Consider the following 25,142-nt stretch of genomic DNA (forward strand, 5'->3'; position numbering starts at 1 on the left):
AAAGAATAGAAATATATTAAAACAAAAAGTAATAAAAATGACAAAAGCACATCACAATTACTAAAACTAAAATTAAAAATATAAAAATAAACAATATAATTTTTTTTCAACAACTATGAAAATGACAAAAGCATAAAATATACATACTGAAACTAAAAATATAAAACTAAAAATAGAAATATTTAAAAAATGACAGATAACACAATTACTAAAACTAAAATAAAAAAATATATATATTTAAAAAAATTTAAAAAATAAATAAATAATACTTAATTAAATTATTCTAAAATAACACTAACCTAGGGAAATACCATGGTACTTTTGTTCATGGATGCTTAACCTCATGGCTAACAAAACTTTGCAGGCAGAGTCTGTGACATGAGGGACTTAATGACATTTCACTTCTACTTAATAATTCTCTCTCAGCATGACATAAGTTCATATTAAAAAGGCGCAGTCGTGCGATCATGTCAGACCCTCAATCGAATCTCTGAGCTCTTTAAAGTGACTCTCTGTAAGAAAGAAGGCTTGTTAGGTTTGATTTGGACAAACTCTCAGAGCCGGATCAGTGGACAGAACTGGAACAAAGACGCTGATGCTCATTATAATGATCAGAACTTTGATCAGATGGAGTTTTATCTGTGTGGAGTGACCCACATTCACTCTATATGTGTCTTATTCTCCTCACATCCAATCTTGTGTCTCCATTGTCCTGTTATACAACAGCATAACAGAATATATAATGATATTTCAGATTGCTTGGTCCTTATTCTTCACAACATATGTGTATTTTATTATTTAAGTTACCTGCATATAGTCATATTTGTTAATTGTACGATCTGTGTCACTCAATTCTGCACTTTTTGCTAATTGGTTCAATCTCACATCTGTTGAGCAAAAAGATAAACATTAAAATATATTTTTTTTAAATAAAGGTTTTACAGCGTGATGTCATAAGAGAACATTTAAAGTTCCAAAAAGAACGGCCAATATATGTGGTTGCTACGGTGTTGCTAGAGTGTTCTAGGAGGTTGCTAGGCCAATATGTGCAGTTACTAAGGTGTTCTATGTAAATAGTAGACAGTTGCTAGGGCATTAGGGCATTAGAGTGTTCGAGATGGTTGCTAGGGTGTTGCCAGACCATTATATGTGGTTGCTAACTAAGATCTTCTATGTGAAAATTACACAATTGCTAGGTGGTTGCTAGGGCATAGCTAGAGTGTTCTAAGTGGTTGCTAGGGAATTGCTAGGTGGTTGCTAAGGTGTTGCTAAGCCAATAAAAGTGGTTGATAAAATGTTCTACAGTATGTGATTAAAATGTTCTACAGTATGTGATTGTTAGGGCATTGCTAAGTTGTTGCTAAAGCGTTGCTAGAGTGTTCTGATTGGTTGTTAGGGCATTGCTAAGTGGTTGCTAAGGTGCAACAGGTGATTGTTAGGGTGGTTTTGGTGGTTTCTTTCTGGTCCAAATTAAAATAGTCCAAAACACAGTTTCTCAATATATGGCTTGTGTCTAGAGCTTATTAGCAATATGTGATCAATTTAAGATTAATGAGTCAAATCAATTTAGATCAATCAAGAACAATTTAAAGCCATTGAATAAGGACAATCCAATGAGTCTGCTGAATAAATAAATCTCAAAAAGCATTAAAATCATATTGCAATGCAACCTTGATGGTAAAGCGTATTACAGTAGGTTTGTGTGCAAAATATCTACGTAAGTCTGTTGGATTCTTCAGCATTTAACAATCCACCAGTCAAAAAACCCCCACAAGTGCTTAATAAAGCGGCGGCACAGCTCTTCAAAAGAAACATGATTCAAGGAATCAACCACGTTTGGAACACAAACAATGCACGACGATGCACACGCTTAACTTCAATACGTAGTGTTTGAGGTTTGTTCAATTCAGCAGTTTCTATATCTAAACAAACCGCAAATTAATATTTCCAAACGGATTTCGCAAACACTAAAATCAGGGAGATAAAAATGGCTTACAACCAATATTACCATTCTGTTATCATGTTTATCATCAAAAACCTATGAACAGTAGAGATGAATTCATTCGGCATGAATACTGTCTGAAATTCCTACGATGATGGTATCTGTGGTTTTCTGCAGGCTGCTTTCTGAGGGCCGACCTGCAGCTATCCGCAGACAGACTGCTATCAGCAAGAGCTTGTCTCTCTGCAGACGAATCTCTCCAGGGGCCGTGCATGCGCTCGTTGGCTTTGTTTTGACTGTGCTCTGAAGACGGCGTGTGTATCAGATTTAATGTATTGATTTGCTGGAGATCTGGGAGCTGAACTCTGTTTGGGTCCGATGGGAACTGGAGCAGACAGGCCACAGATAAGCAAATGCATGAGGTGGAAAAGGCTTTTTAGATAAAAAAATAACTAAAAAGCATTTTTGTCCTTCATGCATAGCTAAAATCTTTCGATGAAATCAACTCTCTCATCATTCCTGGCTCATAAATCACAAAAAGATCCCATTTTCTCAATGTCATTTGAACAAACCCCTAACCTTAAGCATTAAAGTACCGTGCATAACTCGCCATTTGTGTCAAAGACATGAATGATTATTCAAAAAAATGTGAAGAGGCATGATGTTAATTTACCAAGCACCTGAGATTTTCATGTAATGACCAAGCAACTACACAGAATATCCCCCAAAAAAACCACATAGCAATGCCAGAGTAACCACCCTAGCAACCACCAAGAATATCCTAGCAATCATGTAGGAGCAACTACTTAGAATCCCAGAAAACCCTAGCAACCAACCAATCAACATTCATGCAAACCTCCAAAACACCCTAGCAACCACCCAGAACACCCCAGTGAACACCTAGCAACCACCCCTAACACTTAGAATCATTACTGTGTGTGAAATGTGTTATAAAAATAAGCTTGCCTTGCCAGCATCCCACCCCGTACCAAAAAAAAAAAAAACATGCAACCAACTAGCAACACCTTAGCAACCACCCAGAACACCCCAGCAACCGCCCATTAGATGTCAAAGTAAAGCACAAATTACCGCTATACATGATAAGTGCTATAAAAATAAACTTGTTTGCCAGTAGGGGTGGGCAACATGATCAAATCATGATGAGTAATTTTATATCACGATAACGATACAGTATGAAATGAGCTATATAAATAAACTTGCTTTGCCAGCAACCCCCCAAAAAGAAACACCCATGCAATCAGCTAGCAACACCCTAGTAACCACCCAGAAACCCCTTAGCAACCACCCATAACACCCCCAGTAAACCAGCCAGCAACAACCTAGTAACTATCCAGAACACTCCACAATAAAAATAATAATAACAATAAAAAACACAGGGAAACTCCCTAGCAATCCCCCAGAGCCCCCTAGCAACCACCAAGCAACATTCTAGCAACCGCCCAGAACACCCCAGCAAACCACCTATAACACATCTACGTACTGTAAAGCACTCTGAATAACAACTGTGTATGAAATGAGCTACATAAACTTGCTTTGCCAGCAACTCCCCAAAAAACACCCATGCAACCACCTAGCAACACGCTAGCAACCACCCAGAACACCCCAGCAACCACCTAGCAACCATGCATAACACGTCTACATAAAGTACTTTGCATTACACCTGTGTATGAAATGTACTATAACTATATAGGCTGAAATAAAACTTGCCTTGCCAGCATCCTGCCAAAAACACCCATGCAACCACTTAGCAACCACCCATAACACCTCAAACCAGCCAGCAACAATCTAGTAACTATCCAGAACACTCAAAAAAAAAAAAAAATTAATAATAATAACAATAAAAAACACAGGGAAACTCCCTAGCAACCCCCAGAGCCCCGTAGCAACACCCCGACAACCACTCACAGCATGCTAGGATTGTGTTGGTGAATTATGCATTGGCAAAAAGCACACATTTTCTTCAGGAAATGTAAAATTGTAATTTAGTTCTGCCTGGCAGTTGCAAAAAAAACCTCGCAAACACTTTTATTCACCCTCACTCAGAACCAACATTTCAATCTCCTTCCAGCAAACAGAGAAAGAGAGAAATAGAGAGAGAGAGAGAGAGAGAGAGACGGAAAGGGTTTACAAATGCATGAAGGAGGGAGTGTACAGAAGAAATGGTACAGAAGATGAGTAAGATGAAGAGAGGGAAAGAGAACAGTTAGGGAAGGATGCACAGAAAGCATCCTGGTTCACTATGTAGTGCACACCGTTCCAGAGTGCAGTGAGTCTGTGTGTCATTATGTCAGAAATAGATTACTCTCAGATTAGAGCTCACACACACACACACACACACACACACACACACTCACGCACCTCTCTCTTGCATGGCTTGCGGATAAATCTGTCGCTCTGGATGAGTGCACTGCAAGATGGAGACATCAAACAAGCCTTGTCTTTCTCGTTAAGATTTCATTACATCCACAGGCGCCACACACACACACACACACACACTCACACACACACACACACACATCCACTTAGCAGCACGAGGACTGTGTCATTAAGTGCAGCTTCTCCATCAGAGAATTGCAGTGAATTCCATGAGAGACGTCACATCAGCACACTCTTCCTTTGAAACGCTCTTCCAGAGACGAGCGTCTGTCGCCCCATCTGAGAAAAATCCCAGAGAAAAAACGTATTGCTCAGACGTAGCTCTTTCATAGCACACAAGATTCTCATTTAGGAATCAGCGTTGTCTTAGATGTTTCTCCTAAGACATGAGACTTAGTTGACAGTGTAAGAGTAAAATTAATGTCAAAAATGACTAAAGTTCATTTGATCTTGGAAAATTTTGATTGAAAATCTTCATATTTATTGAGATCTTTTGAGGTCTTTTTCTTTAGGAGAAACATCTGAGAAACTCCTTATTTAATGTTATTGCTGTCTAGGACAAACAATTTTCTTTCTTACAATTTTTCCTAAACAGCACAAACGTTTCCTTTGAGCTCACGGTTCTCACTGCACGGACGGAGAGCACTGGACATGCTCTTAAAAATAAGGGTTCTTTAATGGTTCTTTGCAGGAACTTTGGTTTGCATCTTATCTAGAACAAAAAACGTTCTCTTACAGCATTATATGACATTAAATTATTCTCATAAAGCATCAAAGAAACCTAAAAAGATTCTCAAACACTATAAACCTTAATAAGTTGAGTGTACTTAAAAGAATAGTTCACCCAAAAATGAAAGAAGCAGATGAGTTTGTTTCTTGTGGATTGTGATGTTTTTATCAGCTGTTTGGACTCTCATTCTGACGGCACCCATTCACTGCAGAGGGTGCATTGGTGAGCAAGTGATGCAATGCTACACTTCTACAAATCTGATGAAGAAACAAACTCATCTACATTTTGGATGGCCTGAGGGTGAGTACATTCTAATGTTCATTTTTGGGTGAACTATTTGGGAAATTTACAAGTTAAGAACTGATAACTTGATTGGTTTATCATTGACAACGATAGTTGAGTTTTCAGTGTATAAAATCACAGAAAAAGGTTCTCTTTTGGGATTATTGGGACTCTAAAAGGTTCTCCTATAGCATCAGCTGTTAAAGCCTTCGAGAAAGCTTTATTTTCTGCTTGCGGTTGTATTTTACAGCAGCAGAACCTGATAAACAGATGCTCCAGTAGTTGCTGTCATTGCAGCACACAAGGAAACAAATGTCACGAGTGTAATATTTGTTTCTCATTTAGTACTAATGAGGCTTTCATTTTTTAATTCTCTAATCCCCCCGGGGCGGCTGAATCGAGTCAAATGAGCCTGAACCAAACATTCTGTTCGAAGCCGTAAGAACCCTCACGGTAAAAGACATCTCAAGCAACACATCAGAGACAAAGAGATGAAACCCCGAAGAACTAAGTGACGTTTATGCCCAAAAGTCTATAAACAACAAAAGTTACTGAATAAAACTCAAGAGTTACAAAAGTCTTCATTGATCACTGTGGATTTCCTCTCATCCTCACGATAAATCAGGCCTTGAGTTATTCACCCAAACCAGCAAAACAAGTCCTGTCTTCAAGCCTCTGGAGCGCTGAATAGCCCCTCTGTCACAGCACAAGTGCATAAACAGAATATATATCAGCTCTTTCCATACAGTCCACAAAAAACCTACTGTGACGGTACCACGGTTTAATTATGGTCTCAGACACCTAATGATCACTGCATTTGAATAGCATATATTTACATGGTCACTTGAAAATGGTTGAAAAGGTTCCAATTAGAACCTTCGCACTCATGACGTCATATTGAGAATTTTTTAAATAACAACAACCACATTATGCAATATTCCAACAATAATGCATATTCTATACAGCTGCAGAACACTATTCATACAACAAATAGCCTATCAGCTATTTTACAGCTCAGTTTCAACTGCACAAATGTAAGGCTACTTTAAGAAAGTCGCAAAATACCACAATTTAAGACACAGTATATGTCCGAAAACCATAGTTACAATTTTTAAACACCCTCATTGACTTATTTAGGCTTTAAAAATATAATTCTGCCATTACAAAAGGTAACCAGTTCTGTCTGTTATTGTGGTAAAAAAAAAAAATTGTGGTAAATCGAGACACCAAGGTGAAAAGAAATTAAACAAAAATGACAGGAATATTCCCAAAGCATCCTATATTAATTCATCTTTAATAAACAGCAGCTATAAAACTGATGTATTGGTACTTTGGCTGAAACTATGGTTGCCATGGTAACTTGTATAAGGGCGCAATATTGCAAAGAATATTAATCAAATTCAGCAAATATGAACCGCAGAACATTTTCTATTTTCATGTAGGGAAGTTACAGCAGGTGTGTGTGTGTGTGAGTGTGTGTTTGTGTACCTGGCCGTGTGTGTATGTGGATCTCTGTTGCCTTAGATACCACGACTTAAAAAAGCATTACAGCCTCTCCTTCATAATCAATGACATTTGGAATAGCGCATTAACGCATTGACAAACACGCATCAATAGTAACGTCAGGTTGTTCGTGCGCATCCATAGCATTGTAGTATCAGTGATGGTGGATATGGGTGGTGTACTGATCACGAAACACATTCTTCATCACGCATATTTTGGTAACTCACGCTCTTTTTGCGCAGGTTCAGTCCGTGCTTTAATAATCCGGGCAGATCTCGGATCTTCTGCTTGATTTGGACCTGATCCCTGGCGGTTCTGTTCCATCTCCAGCTCGACAGGAGTCCGTCCTCCGCGGTGCAGGGGATGCTGTCGGATTCCTCCATCATCATCATCCTCCTCCTCTTCCTCCACCTGCTCTTCACGCACACGGTCAGCGGAGCGACATTCCGCCGCCGCTCGATAGATCTCCAGCCGCCGCAATGAGAGACGAGACCTGCCGTACACTGCTGCTCCACCCAGCGATCACACACACACACACACTGGCATAGAAACACATTCAGCGCTCACACACACCCCCGCTGGCTAAATGTGACCCTGGACCACAAAACCAGTCATCATTTTGAAATTGAGGTTTATACATCATCTGAAAGCTGAATAATTAATCTTTCCATTGATGCATGGTTTGTTATGATAGGACAATATTGGCTGAGATACAACTATTTGAAAATCTAGAATCTGAGGATGCAAAAAAAATCGAAATATTGAGAAAATCACCTTTAAAGTTGTCCAAATGAAGTTCTTTGCAATGCATATTACTAATCAAAAAATCAGTTTTGATATATTTACAGTAGGAAATTTGCTAAATATCTTCATGGAACATGATCTTTACTTAATATCCTAATGACTTTTGGCATAAAAGAAAAATGGATAATTTTGACCCATACAATGTATTTTTGGCTATTGATACAAATATACCCCAGCGACTTAAGACTGGTTTTGTGCTCCAGGGTCACAAATGAGGATATTCGACAGACTTCTGCTTTTATACTGTATGAAACCTGCACCAAAAAGAAGACTTGTGATAAAATACATTATTTACGTCGCATAGGAATCATTTCACTAGTAAAACGGAGGTTCTGTCAGTTATTTTAGGCTATTAGCTAACTTCTGAGGATAATCGCTTGTGAAGTAAACACGCGTTTAGCTGAAAGGTAAAACGGACAGTCTTGAAATCAACATTAAACTATATAATATTCCCTGTGCTGTGTAGATTACTCTGTAATCCGTTACTGATTCCAAATTACATGACAAAACTGTAGGCTAGTAATAAGAGCTGGGTAGATTAGCCTTCTTACAAACTGTAGTCTGTTACTGATTCCAAATTAGGTTACATGACAAAAATTGTAGTTAGTAACGTAATCCATTACATTACACATTTTAGGTAATATAATGAGATTACTTTTAGATTACTTTTGACCTAACTCATTTATCAAATTGATTCAAATAAGACACCATATTTAGGCTATATAAAAAATACAAAGAAAATATATGCATTTGTTGTTATTAACAACATGAAGTGCATTAAACATTAAACATCAAGGTTTCCCAGACTGGGGTGTGTGAAGGAACTGAAGGGGGTTATTAAAAATGAAATATTTTATTTGTTTACCTGCATGTGACCACATCAGAGAACCAAAAAAACATGCAAATGTGATACTTCATTTTTAAAATATTTATTTTTAAATCTCAGGTCTACTTCAAGTAGGCCTAAATATATTAGGTGAAAGATGTTCAGATGACAAATAAGTTTGTGAATTTGTGCATTTTAATGTGTTTGGAAGACAAAAGCCTTCCAGACGTATAAATACATAACCTACAGAGTGATAATTCAAATAAAAATTAATCTTGAAATGTTGAGAAAACACTTACATTTTTAGTACATTTTCAGAAAATTTTGTAAGAATATGAATAAATGACTAATAATTTATTATAATAATATATGTGAATAATATCATGTAATCAGTAAAAAAGTAAGTGTAGTCTGATTACAAGCATTTTAAAATGTAATCTAATTACAAGTACTTAATTTTTGGAATCTGATTACATAATCAATTACATAATATTCCAAACAACCTTTTCTGAGATTAGCATGTGGCATTCCTCATTACTATTTTAAATGATCATTTTATGCACCATTTTTACTGAATATAAAATGGACATGAAGGCATGTGAGTATCTGTGTATTGTTCATATAATTGTTGTAATTATGATCCATTCTTGCATGGTTTCAATATATATTTGAGAAATTAAAAAAGCAACCATAAATACATATATAGCCTCAAGAGGTCATAAAGTGGGCCATTTTAGCTGATGTGGGAGATAAAAGTTTTCATAACTAATGATGTTATTTAGCAGATCTCAGCATTTTTCCCATCACATGAAACCTTGCGTTTAGATGTTTAGCTTATGTTGTTTCTAAATGTTAACATTTCAGAAGTAATTGGCATCTCAGGGTGTCAATCTTGATATCGCTCCAGAGTAGTACTGTTTTCATGTAATGCTAATTATAAATAATAGAGACTAATGATATTTAATAAGTTACAAGTTATTTAGCAATAATAAAAGAACAAAATAATTAATGCATGAATCTTTTTTCCAACTGAAAAGATGTCATGTTAGCATTTCATTTAGCATAAATAGTAGCATAATAGCCTATTCATAAATGTGCCAAATACTGTCAAAATACAAAAAGCATCTATGCTGATAAAAACAAAGATGGCACATCTTTCATTGCTCCTTTGCTCTGGAACTTTAGCACTTATAATCCACTGATTGGTGCGTCTTTGTAATTATTATTTTGTGCTGTAATTTACTGATTTGGTGGCCCAAAATAGCCCATTTTATATAATTCTTACCCTGTGTTTTCTAGGAGACACAGCCCAGCCAAAAACGATTTTTCCCAGCTGGTCCAGATCAATGAGACGCACAGAATCGTTTAACCTCTTACTGACCAGCTTCTTCTACACCCAAGTTCACAATTATGGAGAATTTTATTGCATTTCATTTCTGATCTTGAAAGTTAAGTTACGAATGCAAGGTTAACATTTTCAATTAAATTTTTAATATTTAAAAATTGAACCCAAAACTATTTCAGCAGAAAATATTTTATATGGAAATTTTTATGATTATGATTCTGTTCAAACTAATATTGTGTTTATTTTATAGATATATTTGATACTTTTTTTCCGGAATATATTTAAGTTCTGAATGCAAGGTTGACAATTCAGTTAAATTTACTCATATTAACAATATAGGTGTGTTAAAAAGAACCCAAAACAATTTCAGCAGAAAATATTATTTAAAAATAAAACATTTTTTTTACACACACACGTACTTTATTTCTTTAATGAGTAAAAATCCAGCCACATCTTTTAAACGATCAGTGGATACATTTTTGCAGAAAATTGAATTTTATATGGAAAATAAAAGTATTTATATTATTTCTATAATTTTATATACACACTGTCACATCTAAATGATCAGTGGATCAATTTTATATTTGAATAAACATGAACTATGCACCAAAACGACTGTCTTATTGCACACTGAAAGGGACACAGATCTGCAGCATGTCTACTATGACCCACATGTCTGAATAAATGAATCCGTGTGAAATCAATATCAATGTCCAGAGGTTCACATCAATAGAACTGGTTTGATCCTCAGCTCTGTGGTGCTTCTTGGGACAGTACGCTGTGTTAAAGCATTGATCCGGCTGTTTGTCTCTTAAGACTGTTATTCATGATCCTTGATTCCATACGAAACACATCAAGCGTTTTCGAGCATCATGTAATGGAGTTATCACTAGATTTTGTCAGTAACAAGGTCAGAAGCAGGTCTGTGATTTGACACAGATTGTTTGGGTGCTCTGGCATGTATTTGATGACGGGCAGGCAGACGGACGGACGCCTGGGGTTGTTATCCATTAGCAGGTTGGCAGGCGTCCGCGCTGCTCACATGATGGGACAGAAACAGCGTCGCAGCTGAAACCTCCAGGACGCTTTCGGAATAAGCAAAGCGTTCACGATCCATGAGCTGATCTAAAGCCGAGGCCTGCTTCTCACTGTATGAAGACGTTAAACGCGAACGGTCGCGCTCGGCAAACCAGTATCTCCACATCTCGCATGAAAGAAAAGCTGATGATCTGTCAAAATGAAAGATCACCTCTACACGGCTGAATGGAGCAAATGCCTGGAGGACACCAGAGTGAGTGTGTGTGTGTTAGAGGTACCTAATGGCTCGTCCCGGTGGAGTTGACTGGGGCTGGTGTGTGTGTGTGTGTGTGTGTGTGTGTGTGTGTGTGTTGTGGGTATGTCTGTGTGTGCTCTAATTTCAGGTGTAACGCCGAGGTGTTGGATGACATGAAGAACACAGAGGGAAGCAGGTGTTCAGTCTCGAGGATCTGCAGAGAGAGAGAGAGAGACAGCGATTAACTGGATTCCAGTGGACGCTCTGTGATCATTTGGAATATAAAGGATCATGATGGAGAGGGAATAAAAGTCCTCTAAGAATCTAAAAAGGAATTCTGGAAAAAGAAGCGTTACCATTGGGATACGTGGAGGTTGAACTTGATCTTCAGCTTTCATGTCCAGGTCAAAAAGCTTCCTCATGTCGTTGGTTTTCCCCCACAATCCACTGCAAACTTGCATTCAGATGTGACCAGGGTTGTATTTAACTAAAACCTTTACAAATGTACTAAAACAACTAAAACTCAAATAAAAATATATAAAATAAGAAATATATGACCATAAAAAAACTAATAAAAATGACAAAAAAACTTTTATCATTAAAATAAAAACTGAAAATCTAAAAATAAAAACAATAAAAAGACAAAACCAAAAAATTACTAAAACTATATAGTTAGAAATGAAAATCTAAAAAATAAAAATTAAAAAAATTACAAAGAAAAAAAATACAACTTTATAATTTAAAAAGCTGACAATATAAAATGAAAACTATAGTAAAAAATAAAATAAAAATTACTAAAACTTTATTATAGTGAAAACTGAAAATATAATAAAACAACAAAAGACAAAACACAAAAATTACTAAAACTATATTATTAGAAATGAAAATCTAAAAACTATAACAAAAATAAGAAAACACAAATTACTAAAACTAAAATGAAAATATAAAAATAAAAACTATGATAAAAAATAATAAAAATGACTAAAACTTAATTAAAATAAAAATTAATACTAAAACTATAATAAATATAAAATAATATAAAAATACTAAAACTGTCTCATTAAAATAAAAACTGAAAATATAAAAATAGAAACTAATAAAACATGACAGAACCCAAAATATAATAAAACTATCATTAAAATGAAAATATAAAACTATAATAAAAATTTTTTTTAAAAATCTCAAGACAAAAACACAACATTTTTTTAGTATACTAAAATCATTGTTTATATTAAAATATTGCTTCATTATATTAAACATGTGGAAAAAATCTCTATATTGTATTTATATAAAATATATCTCATCATAAAATAATTTTAGAGGATTTTTATTTGATCCCATTAGGATTCTTTGGGAAACAATCATATTTTTTTGCATTTCTGTTTTGGTGCTGTTTGTGGTAAACAAATTACAGTTGAAAAATTAATTTTTGATAGAATGTGCACTCATCTGATGATGAACGTATTTGTGAGTGTTATCAGTGTCCCTCTGGGAGACACGTCTGTGTTTTTCTGTGTCTGTTGTGATGTTCTGCTGCGTTCAAACACTGAGAATCTATTCTTAGAAAGGCTTATCATGATTAAAAATACTCTGTGAATTTTCTGTTAATCCCTGCGTTGAAGTATTTACACACCAGTCCTTTCCTCTCAGCGCTGATGTCATGTGATCTGATGCTCGGTGAAGTGTGTGATGCCGCAGGTCTGTTTAATGTGTTCAGAGTCCCAGAGGACAGAAACTACGCTAGAAAACACCACAGTACACTAATGCTGAAGTAAAACCGGTATAATGGTTAACTAACTGCGCAAGTTGACAAACAGACCTGGAAAAGAACATTAGGTTAACATTTTAAACTTGAATAAAGGAAACATTATTTTTTAATGTGTAGTATATATTTAATCCATCATTTTGTCTTCGACTATAATATTCCAGATATCGTTTTATTTGATTTTAAAGGGGTCATCGGATGCCCATTTTTCACAAGTTGATATGATTCTTTAGGGTCTTAATGAAGTCTATAACATACTTTGGATAAAAATTTCTCATTGGTAGTGTAAAAAAAAACACCTTTACATCAGCTCTGTTTTAATCAAGCCATTCTACTCCATATTGCTTTAAATGCTAATGAGCTCTGCTGACCCCGCCCCTCTCTTCCGTGGGGTGACCAGCAGTACTGTTTACTTTAGCTGCGAAACTGGCTAACTAGCACATTATTAGGAAAGGCAATTTGCAAAGATTCATAAAAAACCCTAATACTCACTTCTTCTGAAGGTGAAGCTGGATCACGAATGATTCGCGCAAACATAGACATATTTATGTAGATCGGGGATCACCGCATTCACTTCAAAACGAAAGTAACGTTAATCCTCTGTGTCTTCAGCAGCTCAGATGTCAGGAGAAAATGACGACTGCTATATTCATCACTACATCCAACAACAGAACACCTCAATCGCTTAATCCGAGACATCTTGTCTTCCCTGCACCGGAGTCGGACAGCTCTCATCTCACTCAGGGCAGGTCTGATGTGCAAAAATGTGCACTATATTTATCATGTTCTTTTAGATTATATATGTATACATATATGATTTTAAAATGACATACTTTTACAGTTAAAATGTATCTTATTGTAAATGTTTATAATAAAAAGTGGCATTTAACAAAACTAACTGTAAAACTATTATATAGGAATCATCTATATACATATACATATATATACACATACACACACATGATTGATAGATAGATAGATAGATAGATAGATACATATATATACTGTATATAGGGTATACACACACACACAAACAAACAAACAAACATATACACACACATATATGTGTGTGTGTGTGTGTGTGTGTGTGTCCTATATAACAGCCTGATTTGAGAAAGGCCACACACACATACACACACACATATATATATATATATACGTACAGTTCTGTATCTTGTTAACTTGCCAATGCTTCAGAACAAAACTCGGAATATCTTTCAAAGATTTGATGTCACTAAACTCGCAAACTTTGGTAAATCCAGCGATGATTTCATCCTTGAAAGAGTTCATCCTCAGTAAACACAACTTTTCCAAACAGACTGGAGAAAAACCCTGTGAGCTTTCTTGGAAGCTGCGTAAAGTCAGCCAATCACAGAGCTTACTAGATTGAGAAAGTGCTGGTGTTTCAGATGAAACATGCCTCAGACGGTCAGCGGACGGATTGCGGGCGTCCCGTCTGATGCTGAGATGAGTGTGAGTCCACAGAAGAGCGTCTGCATGTGAAAGTGAGAAAAGAGAGTGAAGAAAGTCTTTCATCTTAAACCTTCTCCTCTCCAGTTACTGCTCTCACACACAGACAGATCTTCAAACACACCCTTGATTAAATATTGAAGAACGCCCATGGCTCTCTAACAGAACACAACCTCCAAAAAAGAGAGGAGAGGAGGCTTGGTACCAACCCAAGGAAACGTTCCTTCATGAACAGCATCTGTGTTGGTGAAACATTGCTATCAGGCAGTCAGATTTTAGAGTTAGGTTTCAAGTTTAACTTGTTTAAAGGGATAGTTCACCCAAAAATTAAAAATTTTATCAGCATTTACTCACCCTCAGGTTGTTCCAAACTCTATGAGTTTCTTTCTTCTGTTCAACACAAAGATATTTTGAAGAATGTTGGTAACCAAACAGTTGCTGGTATCCATAGTATTTTTCTTTCTTTCTCCATATTAAGCTACTGAAGTCAATGGCTACCATCAACTGTTTGTTTTCATTTTTGGGTGAACTGTCCCTTGTGTGATATCTGTTGGTAACTCGTGTTTAGGCTTACTAGATTAAGAGTCCAAAGATATCAGTAAAGACACGACACACAAGAACTGTTCACCCGAGTGTATTTCTTATTCTGATCATCATGTTCTATTCTCTGACTCCACAGTATACTTGAATACAGGGCACCACCTAGTGGTAAGAACCAGCATACATCACAACCTGAAGTTACTATTTTTTGGCAAGAATATTGTTCCAGGACCAACAAAAAGGTAAAATCACTGTCATGCCTTACTTTACAAATGTGACCCTGGAGCACAAAACCTGTCTTAAGTCGCTGGGGTATATTTGTAGCAATAACCAAAAATACATTGTATGGGTCAAAATTATAGATTTTTCTTTTATGCCAAAAATCACTAGGATATTAAATAAAGGTCATGTTCCATGAAGATATTTTGTAAATTTCTTACCGTAAATATATCAAAAGTTAATTTTTGATTAGTTGTATGCATTGCTAAGAACTTCATTTGGACAACTTTAAAGGTGATTTTCTCAATATTTTAATTTTTTTGCACCCTCAGATTCCAGATTTTTAAATAGTTGTATCTCTAATACAATTCTAATGCAAAGCTTATTTATTCAGCTTTCAGATGATGTATAAATCTCAATTTTGAAAAATTGATACTTAAGACTGTTTTGGTGGTCCAGGGTCACAAATTAGGCTATAATAAGTAATTGTGTTTAAAACATGCAGTACCGCCGCTCCCTATATGCAGAGTACGCATGCAGTTTGCATAGGGAACCAACTCCAAAAGGGGGCACCATCCCAGTTGCTAAAAAAAAAAAAAAAAAAAACTTGATGCGCTATTCCCACATCCGCATCCACGACCGCAAATTATCATAACTGATGGACAACTATGCCCGTGAAAAGACAACGCCAAGAAAAAAAGATGAAAACGAAGCCCTGCGTCACTTTCAGGTAGGCTGCATTCATTATCCTGTGGAACTTTTTTGGGTGTTAATAAGTTTTACACTGCGTTCCAAATTATTATGCAAGTGATATATCAGTAGGATTTTGGTACAATAAAGAGTCAGATTTTTGTTTGTGTTGTTTTTCACATCTTTTTAGTTAACTGGTATCAATCTCAGACAGGTTTGTTCAATAGTTTGCCAGTTATTCTGAGGTGAATGGAAACCCTACTTAAAGAGGTTGTTCCACATTATTAAGCAAGTCACAGTTCTCATGAAATATGGTGAGGAAAAAATATCTTTCTGAAGATAAAAAATGTATGAAACAATGCAATGTCTTGCAAAAGGCATCAAAACTAACAATATTTCACGAAAAGCAAATAGAAATTCGAACTGACTTATTATAGCCTAATAAATGTCGGTAATAATTTCACCACCACCAACGCATCTAATATTCTCTCCGAGTTTCCATGTTCACTTACGAAAGTTAGCCATGGTTTTAACAGTAATAAATAAATAAATAACATGGTTTTTGTAGCCATGGTAACCGCAAATTAACCAAGGTTTTGTTCCTTCAAACAATAATTTACAAAGAAGTATTAAGATAATATTTTTGTGGTTATAAAAACAAACCTAAGCCAACAACAGCCTTTAAAATGACTTAATATATACATTATATAAAAACAATGAGGCAACCCTGCTGAAAAAAAAACAACAGAACCATCACAGAAAATTCTAATACCATCACAAATGAATCACAAACAAATCACAAATACCATTACAAAAATTACAAACCATCAACTTTTAACCATTAAAAAAATGGCTTTCTGTAGTGGGGCAGACCTGACCTGTTAATACAGACAAAATCTGTATTAACTTCTTAACTCTTCTCTCTAGAAACATGGCACATAGTCTCAGAGTTTGTATACTTGACTAACTGGGGCCCAGGTCAGGAAGCAGACAGACTGGCTAAACCGACCGTCTGCTAGCCGCCTCACGTCACAGAAGTCAGTTAATTCAGCACATAGAAGACAAACAAATGATAAAACTTGGCTTACTGAATATCAGGTCCCTTTCTACGAAAGCGCTTTTTCTAAATGATATGATCACTGATCATAACCTAGATGTGCTTTGTTTGACAGAAACCTGGCTAAAACCAGATGAATACATTATTTTAAATGAGTCTATCCCTCAAGATTACTGTTGAAAAATGAACCGTGTCCAAAAGGCAAAGGGGGAGGTGTTGCTACAATTTATAGCAATATTCTCAGTATTTCTCAAAGGGCAGGCTTTAAGTATAACTTCTTTGAAGTAATGGTGCTTCATATAACATTATCTAGAGAAACAAGTGTTAATGATAAATCCCCTTTGATATTTGTACTGGCTACTGTATACAGGCCACCAGGGCACCATGCAGACTTTATTAAAGAATTTGCTGATTTTCTATCAGAGTTAGTGCTGGCTGCAGATAAAGTCTTAAATGTTGGTGATTTTAATATCCATGTTGATAATGAAAAAGATGCATTAGGATCAGCATTCATAGACATTCTGAACTCTATTGGTGTTAAACAACACGTGTCAGGACCTACTCATTGTTGAAATCATACTCTAGATTTAATAGTCACATGGAATTGATGTTAATGATATTGAAATTCTGCAGCAAAGTGATGATATCTCAGATCATTATCTAGCCTTGTGTAAACTCCATATAGCTATAAACTATAAATTCTACTCCTTGTTACAAATATGGTAGAACCATCACTTCTACCACAAAAGACTGCTTTGTAAATAATCTTTCTGATTTATCTCAGTTCCTCAGCATATCCAACAGCACAGAAAAACTTGATGATGTAACAGAAACTATAGACTCTCTCTTTTCTAGCACTTTAGATACGGTTGCTCCTTTAGTCGATATAAAAAACTGGATGACGAGTAATTTCTTAATGCTAAATTCTGAAAAAACAGAGGTGTTAATTATCGGACCTAAAACCCCCACATGTAATAACTTAGAACACTTGTCAAACAAAACTCTGGCCATTCCATAATACCTAGAATATCAAAATCAACTGTGGGCGGCAGATCCTTTTCCTATTTAGCACCCAAACTCTGGAACAATCTACCTAACACTGTTCGGGAGGCAGACACACTCTGTCAGTTTAAATCTAGATTAAAGACCCATCTCTTTATCCTGGCGTACACATAACACACTAATACGCTTCTATTATTCAAATCCGTTAAAGGATTGTTAGGCTGCATTAATTAGGTGAACCAGAACCGGAAACACTTCCCATAACACCCGATGTACTTGTTACATCGTAAGAAGAATGGCATCTACACTAACATTAGTCTGTTTCTTTCTTATTCCGAGATCACCGTAGCCACCCGATACAGTCCGTATCCAGATCAGATGGTCACTGCAGTCACCCGGATCCAGTCTGAATCCAGATCAGACAGTGGATCAGCACCTAGAGATGACCTCTACAGCCCTGAACATCAGCGGAGATCAGGACACCTAGATGAACCCCAGAGACAGATCCCCAGTGAAGACCTTGTCACCCAGTCAGCCATCGTGACAAGACCTCAGGAACCAGATGAGTCCTCTACACAATCTGACTATCTGGTCCTATTGTTTTTTTCAGCAGGGCCTGCTTAGGGCACCCATTTGGCCAGCAGCGGCCCTGAAAACATGTAAACTAAACTGGGCATTACTGGAAAGAAGTGTTTCACTGCCATCTTGTGGTTGCTTTACAGAACTCTTGTAATGTTCCGTTCAAACAAACAGAAGATCCTATTCTGTATGAAAAAACGGCACACCAAACCTTTTCAGAAGTCTTCCATAATTCACGTTATACATATATTGTACAGTAACGTGACAAAGAAAGAAAGAAACGGTTATTGTGGTAAAAGTAATTTGAAAGTCTATTACCCAGCAGCTGTTTCAGGAAGGGAGAGTCCTCTGTGGATAGATTTGAGGGGAAACCACCAAAAGCAGAAAATCTCCCTAAACTTGGCATAAAGTTTTGGCAAAAATTTGGCAAAGATGGTGTATTTTCCCAACGCTGGTCTTGTCCAGACCTTCAATAATAGCGATCTGACTCTCTAAGTTAATGTATACATCGACTTTTTTCGCTAATTTTCGTGGCGGAGTTACATCTCGCGGAGTCCAAATCGTCTTTTCACGCCCAAAGTTACTTAAATATTATCTTAAAGAGGTTTTACACAAAAAGTATTACATTTCTCAGACTTACCTGTTAAAATGATGAATAATGAACACTTACGATTTGTCGATGCTACCTGGCAGATACTGATCCCAATGGCAGGCGCTCAACGGTTGATCTGCTGTTGCTATGGTTACCCGCGAATTATTTTCTGGAACTATGAAAATACGCGCTCTTTCTGTCTTACTTCAGTGGTTACTATTCAAAACGTTTGATGAAACGTTCCTTAAGTAAAGAACTGTAAAATTAAAGGTTTTAATACATTCATGAACATTTTAACAGAGCATGTAGTCAATTTGTAGGCCAAACCTTAACCGTTGGTTCCCTCAGCTATTTTCAATTGTAACAATTTTAACCAATTTATAATGGGTTTCATTATTATACATACAAGGAAAAGAAACCTTCACATTTTGTTCTACAAAAACATAAATTATACACATTTAAACTGCAAATGTGCATTTTAAAGGCATAATTTTGTTTAAATGTACACTGAAAAAAAAAAAAATCCATAACAATAGGGCACAATGAACTTTATTAATATGAAGGAATTTTCCGTATTGATTTTTCTTTTACATTTCATTGTGTTTTAGAGCTAAGGGAAATGTCTGTAAAGTGGCAGAAAATGATCACTTTTCTTTTTTTTTTTTTAACAGTGTATGTTGCTAACAACTTGCTATAATACTACACAGGTCTGCTTCATCAAGCATGTAATCTTGCATCCTTCCTAGCCGTTTCTTCATTAAGCAGAGCATCATGAGTTCAACTATTCCTTCTACCCTGTTGTCTTGAAGATGCATGCTGCAATTCACATCTGCATGTCATCATTTCATGCACAGCGAGAGAGTGACGTGAGAGATTTCACTGTGGCAATCACTGGAGAAAATGCTTAGCTCAGCAAAACTCACACATTTTGGCTAACGCTTGGGCCTGTTCTACATACATCATGTACCACAGGCTCTTTGGCACGATCCACATTTCTGTGACTCGTCACGGATCAATTATTGCTTGTTGATGCCAGTGTTTGCTCAAGCTGGAAAATCTAAAGTTGCTCAGTTTAAAAGCGTAAGAATCTATTTTTGGAGCATTGGGGTCTGATTCACCTTTTTGCAACAGTACTGTTTGTGGCGGTTGCATTGCACTCTTGACTTCAGTTACATTTGGTGACAGTGATCGGCAGAAATAAAAAAAACCCACAGTTTCAGAAACCAAAAAGCTAAAAACACCCACACAATCACACTTCATTTCTGTGGAAAAAGGCCTTAGCATAAATGTGAAAATATCTATATCTGCACATCTGTAGTTTCACAACATATTTCTGTGAAAAACCTTTTGTTTAAGCTCAACTTCACAACGTGCTGACTCAGAAAAGAGTAAAATAATCCCAATAAACAGGTTTTACTCATTTCTTTCTTATTCCATTCCTCACTGGTAAAAAAGACCAGTGTATGTTGTGTTTTAGATGCTAGTATTTTAAACTACAGACAACCGGCTTAACCGTTTCCAAACCTCTAAACCAGCAAAACCTTCTGCTCCAATAACTTCACCACAAAGACCAACTTGGTAAACCAGTTTGGTTATACTGGTGAACGGCAACAAACCAGCACTAAAAAAGTTCACACTAAGCTGGTATATTTAACAGAACTTGAAAAATAGTGTAAGAGCAAAACCACTATATCTAGATCCGTTCCAATTTATTATATAAAGTAGATTAACATTCAGATGGTAACTAGGTGCAAAATGCAAGGTCATGAGAAAGATATACTGATATACTGATATGACTTCTCAGTAAAAGGAAACACTTTCACTAGTTTATCCGTTAATAACACAGTTTTCGTGGAATAAATGCAAAGAACCGCATTTTATCTCTTCAGAATCACCAATCACACCTCGAACGTGGTTTCTGCTGTAGGCAGCTTCACCTCAGAGTTTCATGCTGTAGAAATTAACCATGAAATGGCAGAAGAAATGTTACAAAACTCTACCATTTCTCGCTATCACCACCCACGGCAGCTTGTGCCAAAGAAGGAAATATACACAGTACAATGGCAAAGTATGGGCATTGTTAGATTGCAACCTCATTGTACAGGAATCAGTAGCAATTAACAGTAACTAGTTTGTATATACAGTATAAGCGTGCTGTACTTTAAAAAGCTGTGCATTGAATACTTATCAAGTTGAGATTGATGTAAAAGGAATATTAGCTAACGAATTAATAGTAAATGTTATATATATATATATATATATTATTTATTTATTTTTTAAATGTTCAGTTCAAATATTCTTCTTACATAAGTGCCAATAAACAGCAAGTTACCATTGTGACAACATGCCCTACTGTATATAGGCATCTATAAATAAATACAAATCTAATAAAAGCAACATCAAAAATGAATAAAAAAAGTGTCAAAACCTAAGGCTTGTATCAATCGCTGTCACTGAGATTTAAGAGGGGAAAAAAGTAAAAAGATAAAAATGCATCGTATTCAGTATACGATGAAAAATGTTTTATCTGAATCTAAAAATTATAAACTTAAACTTTAAGTCCATACTATGTTGTGTCACCTTTCATTAATAATAATAACAGGAAAAATTAAATAAAAAAAATAATAAAAGCAGTGTTGTTAGCTAAAGCTATTAAAATACTGTAAAAACAATAAAAATTAGATGAAAAATGTAAAAGTAAAAACTAATTAAAAACTAAAATGTTACCTTCGCAACTAAACTGAAACTACATGAAATAAGTTTAAGTACCAAAATCAATTAAATGAAGTAATAAATCTGAATTAAAAATAAAACTATATAGAAAAACAATAAAAATGAAACTAAAACCAAATATATATATATATATAGACAAAACAAATATTCTGGCAAATTTTCAGGACTCAACAAAAACCCACAGACCCAGCAATAAAACTAGGGCATGGTTTTTGTCCCTTTTTGCCGAAGCAAAACCTGGAAACTTCCACAATTGCTCAAAATAATATCACCCACACTCCATTATAACATCTCCTCAGCTTCACGCATCAATATTTCCCCTCCTAAAGGGGAATCTTGTGTTACAAAAATCACAATCAATATGCATATTAACTAGAGGCCTGCGGTCTTCACTGAGGTCCTTAACGACTCCAATCAAAGCTGATATATTACAGAATGAGATCACTTCGAGAAAGCAGAATTTAAAAAGGAGAAGGAAAAGACAGACAGAGACAGATTACTTTTTACAGATTACTTTCACTTCTTTTTTGTAAAGCTCATGCATGTATAATAGACGATTCCTTTCTTAGAATTACAATAAAAGAAACTGTTAGAAACTGAAACCATATTTGCAGCAGTTTGCAAGATAAATCTTTCAAAGAAGTGATATTTAACTCATGCTCAAGTGCACCGAGGGCAAAAGCTGCTTTAAACACAAAGGATGCTCACACAAAATGTTGATTTAATTTAGTTAATAGAAGTTAATTGATAAAGAAAATCTATTTATGACATTTTTGACAGCATCCTCATTTTACACAAGTGCCTAAAATGTTTAACAGTACTGTAGCTTTGCAGGAAGGTTTCTTGAAGCGTCTTGGAGACGTTGCCACAGTTCTTCTGGATTTAGTCTGTCTCAGTTTGTTCTGTTTCTTCATGTTACTCCAGACAGACTGGAAGTCCAAACTATAAAATCAAACTATATATTTTGTATGTCTCTTTATAGTTTCCAAAAAAAAAAACATTATGCGTAATTTAATATAGTGCATAATTTAATACAATTGATAATATATCAAAATGAACATAAAAAGAGATAAAAATTAGAGAACAACCTGCAATTTCCTAAATTTCAAGGTTACTGCTTAGTCTTGAAGTTATCCTAACAGGAGCAGAAGGGCTGTTTTTAAGCATATTGCATGAATTAAATGTATTCTGAAGCACAATATAAAAAACTTAAATGACATATTTGAAAAATAACTCCCGAGTGCTAATTTCCTTTTCTGACAAACCTGTTTAACTGCAGCATCCCTCTAATTTAAACTGTGTAGTGAACAGCACACTCTCTGACCACGATAGTGGACAAAGGTTTGCTACATATTGATTGGATCTTGGTGGCCTAACATAAGCAAACTGTCCAACGCCATCAGATAAGGATGCCAGGACAATAGCCAAACACCTCTTAGAGGGCAAGACGACCACCTTTGGTACAAAGCCCGGGAAGGACAGGACTTCCTATTGGTCAAAATGCAGTTTCTGACCTTCACCCACCAACAGTCTGATTCCTCAGGTTTTGGCTTGTGACCGCCATAAAAATTCCTTAGGACCTCCAGAAGCGCAGCAGTGGGTGAAACAGAGAGATCACAGAAATCCATCCAAATCCATTCATAACTATAACCAAGTTCTCAAACCTTAAACTGATGCAAACTACAACACACACATCTCATACTTATTCAGAGAAAGAAGTACTCTCAGTGACAGCGACGTGTAGTGCAGCTTCTTACACAAACTCAGCTGTTAAAGGGATAGTTCACCCTAAAATGAAAATCCTGTCATCATTTATTCACCCTCAAGTAGTTCCAAACCTGTATGAATGTCTTTGTTCTGCTGAACACAAAGGAAGATATTCTGAAGAATGTGGGAAACGGAACCATTGACTTCCATAGTATTTTTTTTCTTCCTACTATGGAAGTCAATGGTGCCCCAAAATAGCCTGGTTACAAACTTTCTTCAAAATATCTTCCTTTGTGTTTGGCATTCATACAGGTTTGGAACTACTTGAAGTCAAGTCAAGTCACCTTTATTTATATAGCGCTTTTAACAATACAGATTGTGTCAAAGCACTTAACAGTATCAAATTGGAGGATAGAGTGTCAGTAATGTATAATGATAAGATTAAACACTCAATTTTCAGTTAAAGGCATTTCATTATTGAATTCAGAGATGTCATTGTCTAGCTCAGTTTAGTTTAAATAGTATCTGTGCAATCAAATCGGCGATAATCGCTAGAAATTAAGTGTCCCCAACTGAGCAAGCCAGAGGCGACAGCGGCAAAGAACCAAAACTCCCTCCGAGACAGAATGGAGAAAAAAACCTTGGGAGAAACCAGGCTCAGTCGGGGGTCAGTTCTCCTCTGACCAGAAGAAACCCGCAGTTCAAAACTTTATATTTCTATTTTAATTTTGTTGCAAGTTCTAACAATAGTAGTATTATGTAGTTAGGTATTTTATTATATTTTTAGTTATTTTGTTATATTTTTAGTTTTATTGTATTTTAATCTAGGTTTTCGCTGGGGATATATCTCTGGGGGTCATCTGGGTGTCCTGGTCTCCGCTGACGATCAGGGCTGTAGACATCATCTCTTGGTGCTGATCCACCATCTGATCGGATACGGACTGAGAAACAGACTAGGAAAGAAACAGACAAATATTAGCGTAGATGCCATTCTACTTACGATGTAACGAGTACATCGTGTGTTATGGGGAGTGTTCGGTTCGGTTGATCTAATTAATGCAGCCTAACAATCCTTTAACGGATTTGAATAATAGAAGCGTATTAATGTGTTATGTGTAAGCCAGGCTAAAGAGATGGGTCTTTAATCTAGATTTAAACTGACAGTGTGTCTGCCTCCCGAACAGTGTTAGGTAGACTGTTCCAGAGTTTGGGTGCTAAATAGGAAAAGGATCTGCCGCCCGCAGTCGATTTTGATATTCTAGGTATTATCAAACGGCCGGAGTTTTGAGAACGCAGCGGACGTGGAGGACTATAATGCGATAAGAGCTCGCTCAAGTACTGAGGAGCTAAACCATTCAGGGCTTTATAAGTAATTAACAAGATTTTAAAATCTATCCGATGTTTGAACAACTGTAGTTTGTTGATCAAGCGTGCAGAACAACCACCCAATAAAGCATTACAATAGTCTAACCTTGAGGTCATAAACGCATGAACTAACATTTCTGCATTTGACGTTGAGAGCATAGGTCGCAATTTAGATATGCTTTTGAGATGAAAAAATGCAGTTTTACAGATGCTAGAAACATGGCCTTCAAATGAAAGATTGCTATCAAACAGCAAACCTAGGTTCCTGACTGATGAAGAAGAATTGACAGAGCAGCCGTCAAGTGTTAGATAATGTTCTAG

General features: G+C 36.0%; 1 protein-coding gene and 1 long non-coding RNA gene across 3 annotated transcripts in view; one reads left to right on the plus strand and one right to left on the minus strand.

Moving 5' to 3' along the window:
* rapgef5a (Rap guanine nucleotide exchange factor (GEF) 5a) overlaps positions 1-7,581 on the minus strand; it is a 71,058-nt gene extending 63,477 nt beyond the window's left edge. Inside the window, 1 exon segment of the mRNA XM_058752760.1 lies at positions 7,082-7,581. Coding sequence (XP_058608743.1) covers positions 7,082-7,246 — 165 coding nt within the window. The 5' untranslated portion in view covers positions 7,247-7,581.
* Positions 7,582-11,298: 3,717 nt separating this feature from the next.
* Positions 11,299-19,073, plus strand: LOC131525320 (uncharacterized). 2 transcript variants are annotated; one of them, XR_009267188.1, is made up of 4 exons: positions 11,299-11,506; positions 13,480-13,616; positions 15,017-15,119; positions 15,624-19,073. It is a non-coding gene; the product is annotated as an uncharacterized LOC131525320 (long non-coding RNA). The 2 variants fall into 2 exon arrangements; XR_009267187.1 differs by having other exon boundaries at positions 15,017-19,073.
* The last annotated feature ends 6,069 nt before the right edge of the window (positions 19,074-25,142 follow it).

This window comes from Onychostoma macrolepis, chromosome 19 (genome assembly GCF_012432095.1).
Source record: "Onychostoma macrolepis isolate SWU-2019 chromosome 19, ASM1243209v1, whole genome shotgun sequence".
In the NCBI taxonomy this organism is placed as follows: Eukaryota; Metazoa; Chordata; class Actinopteri; order Cypriniformes; family Cyprinidae; genus Onychostoma; species Onychostoma macrolepis.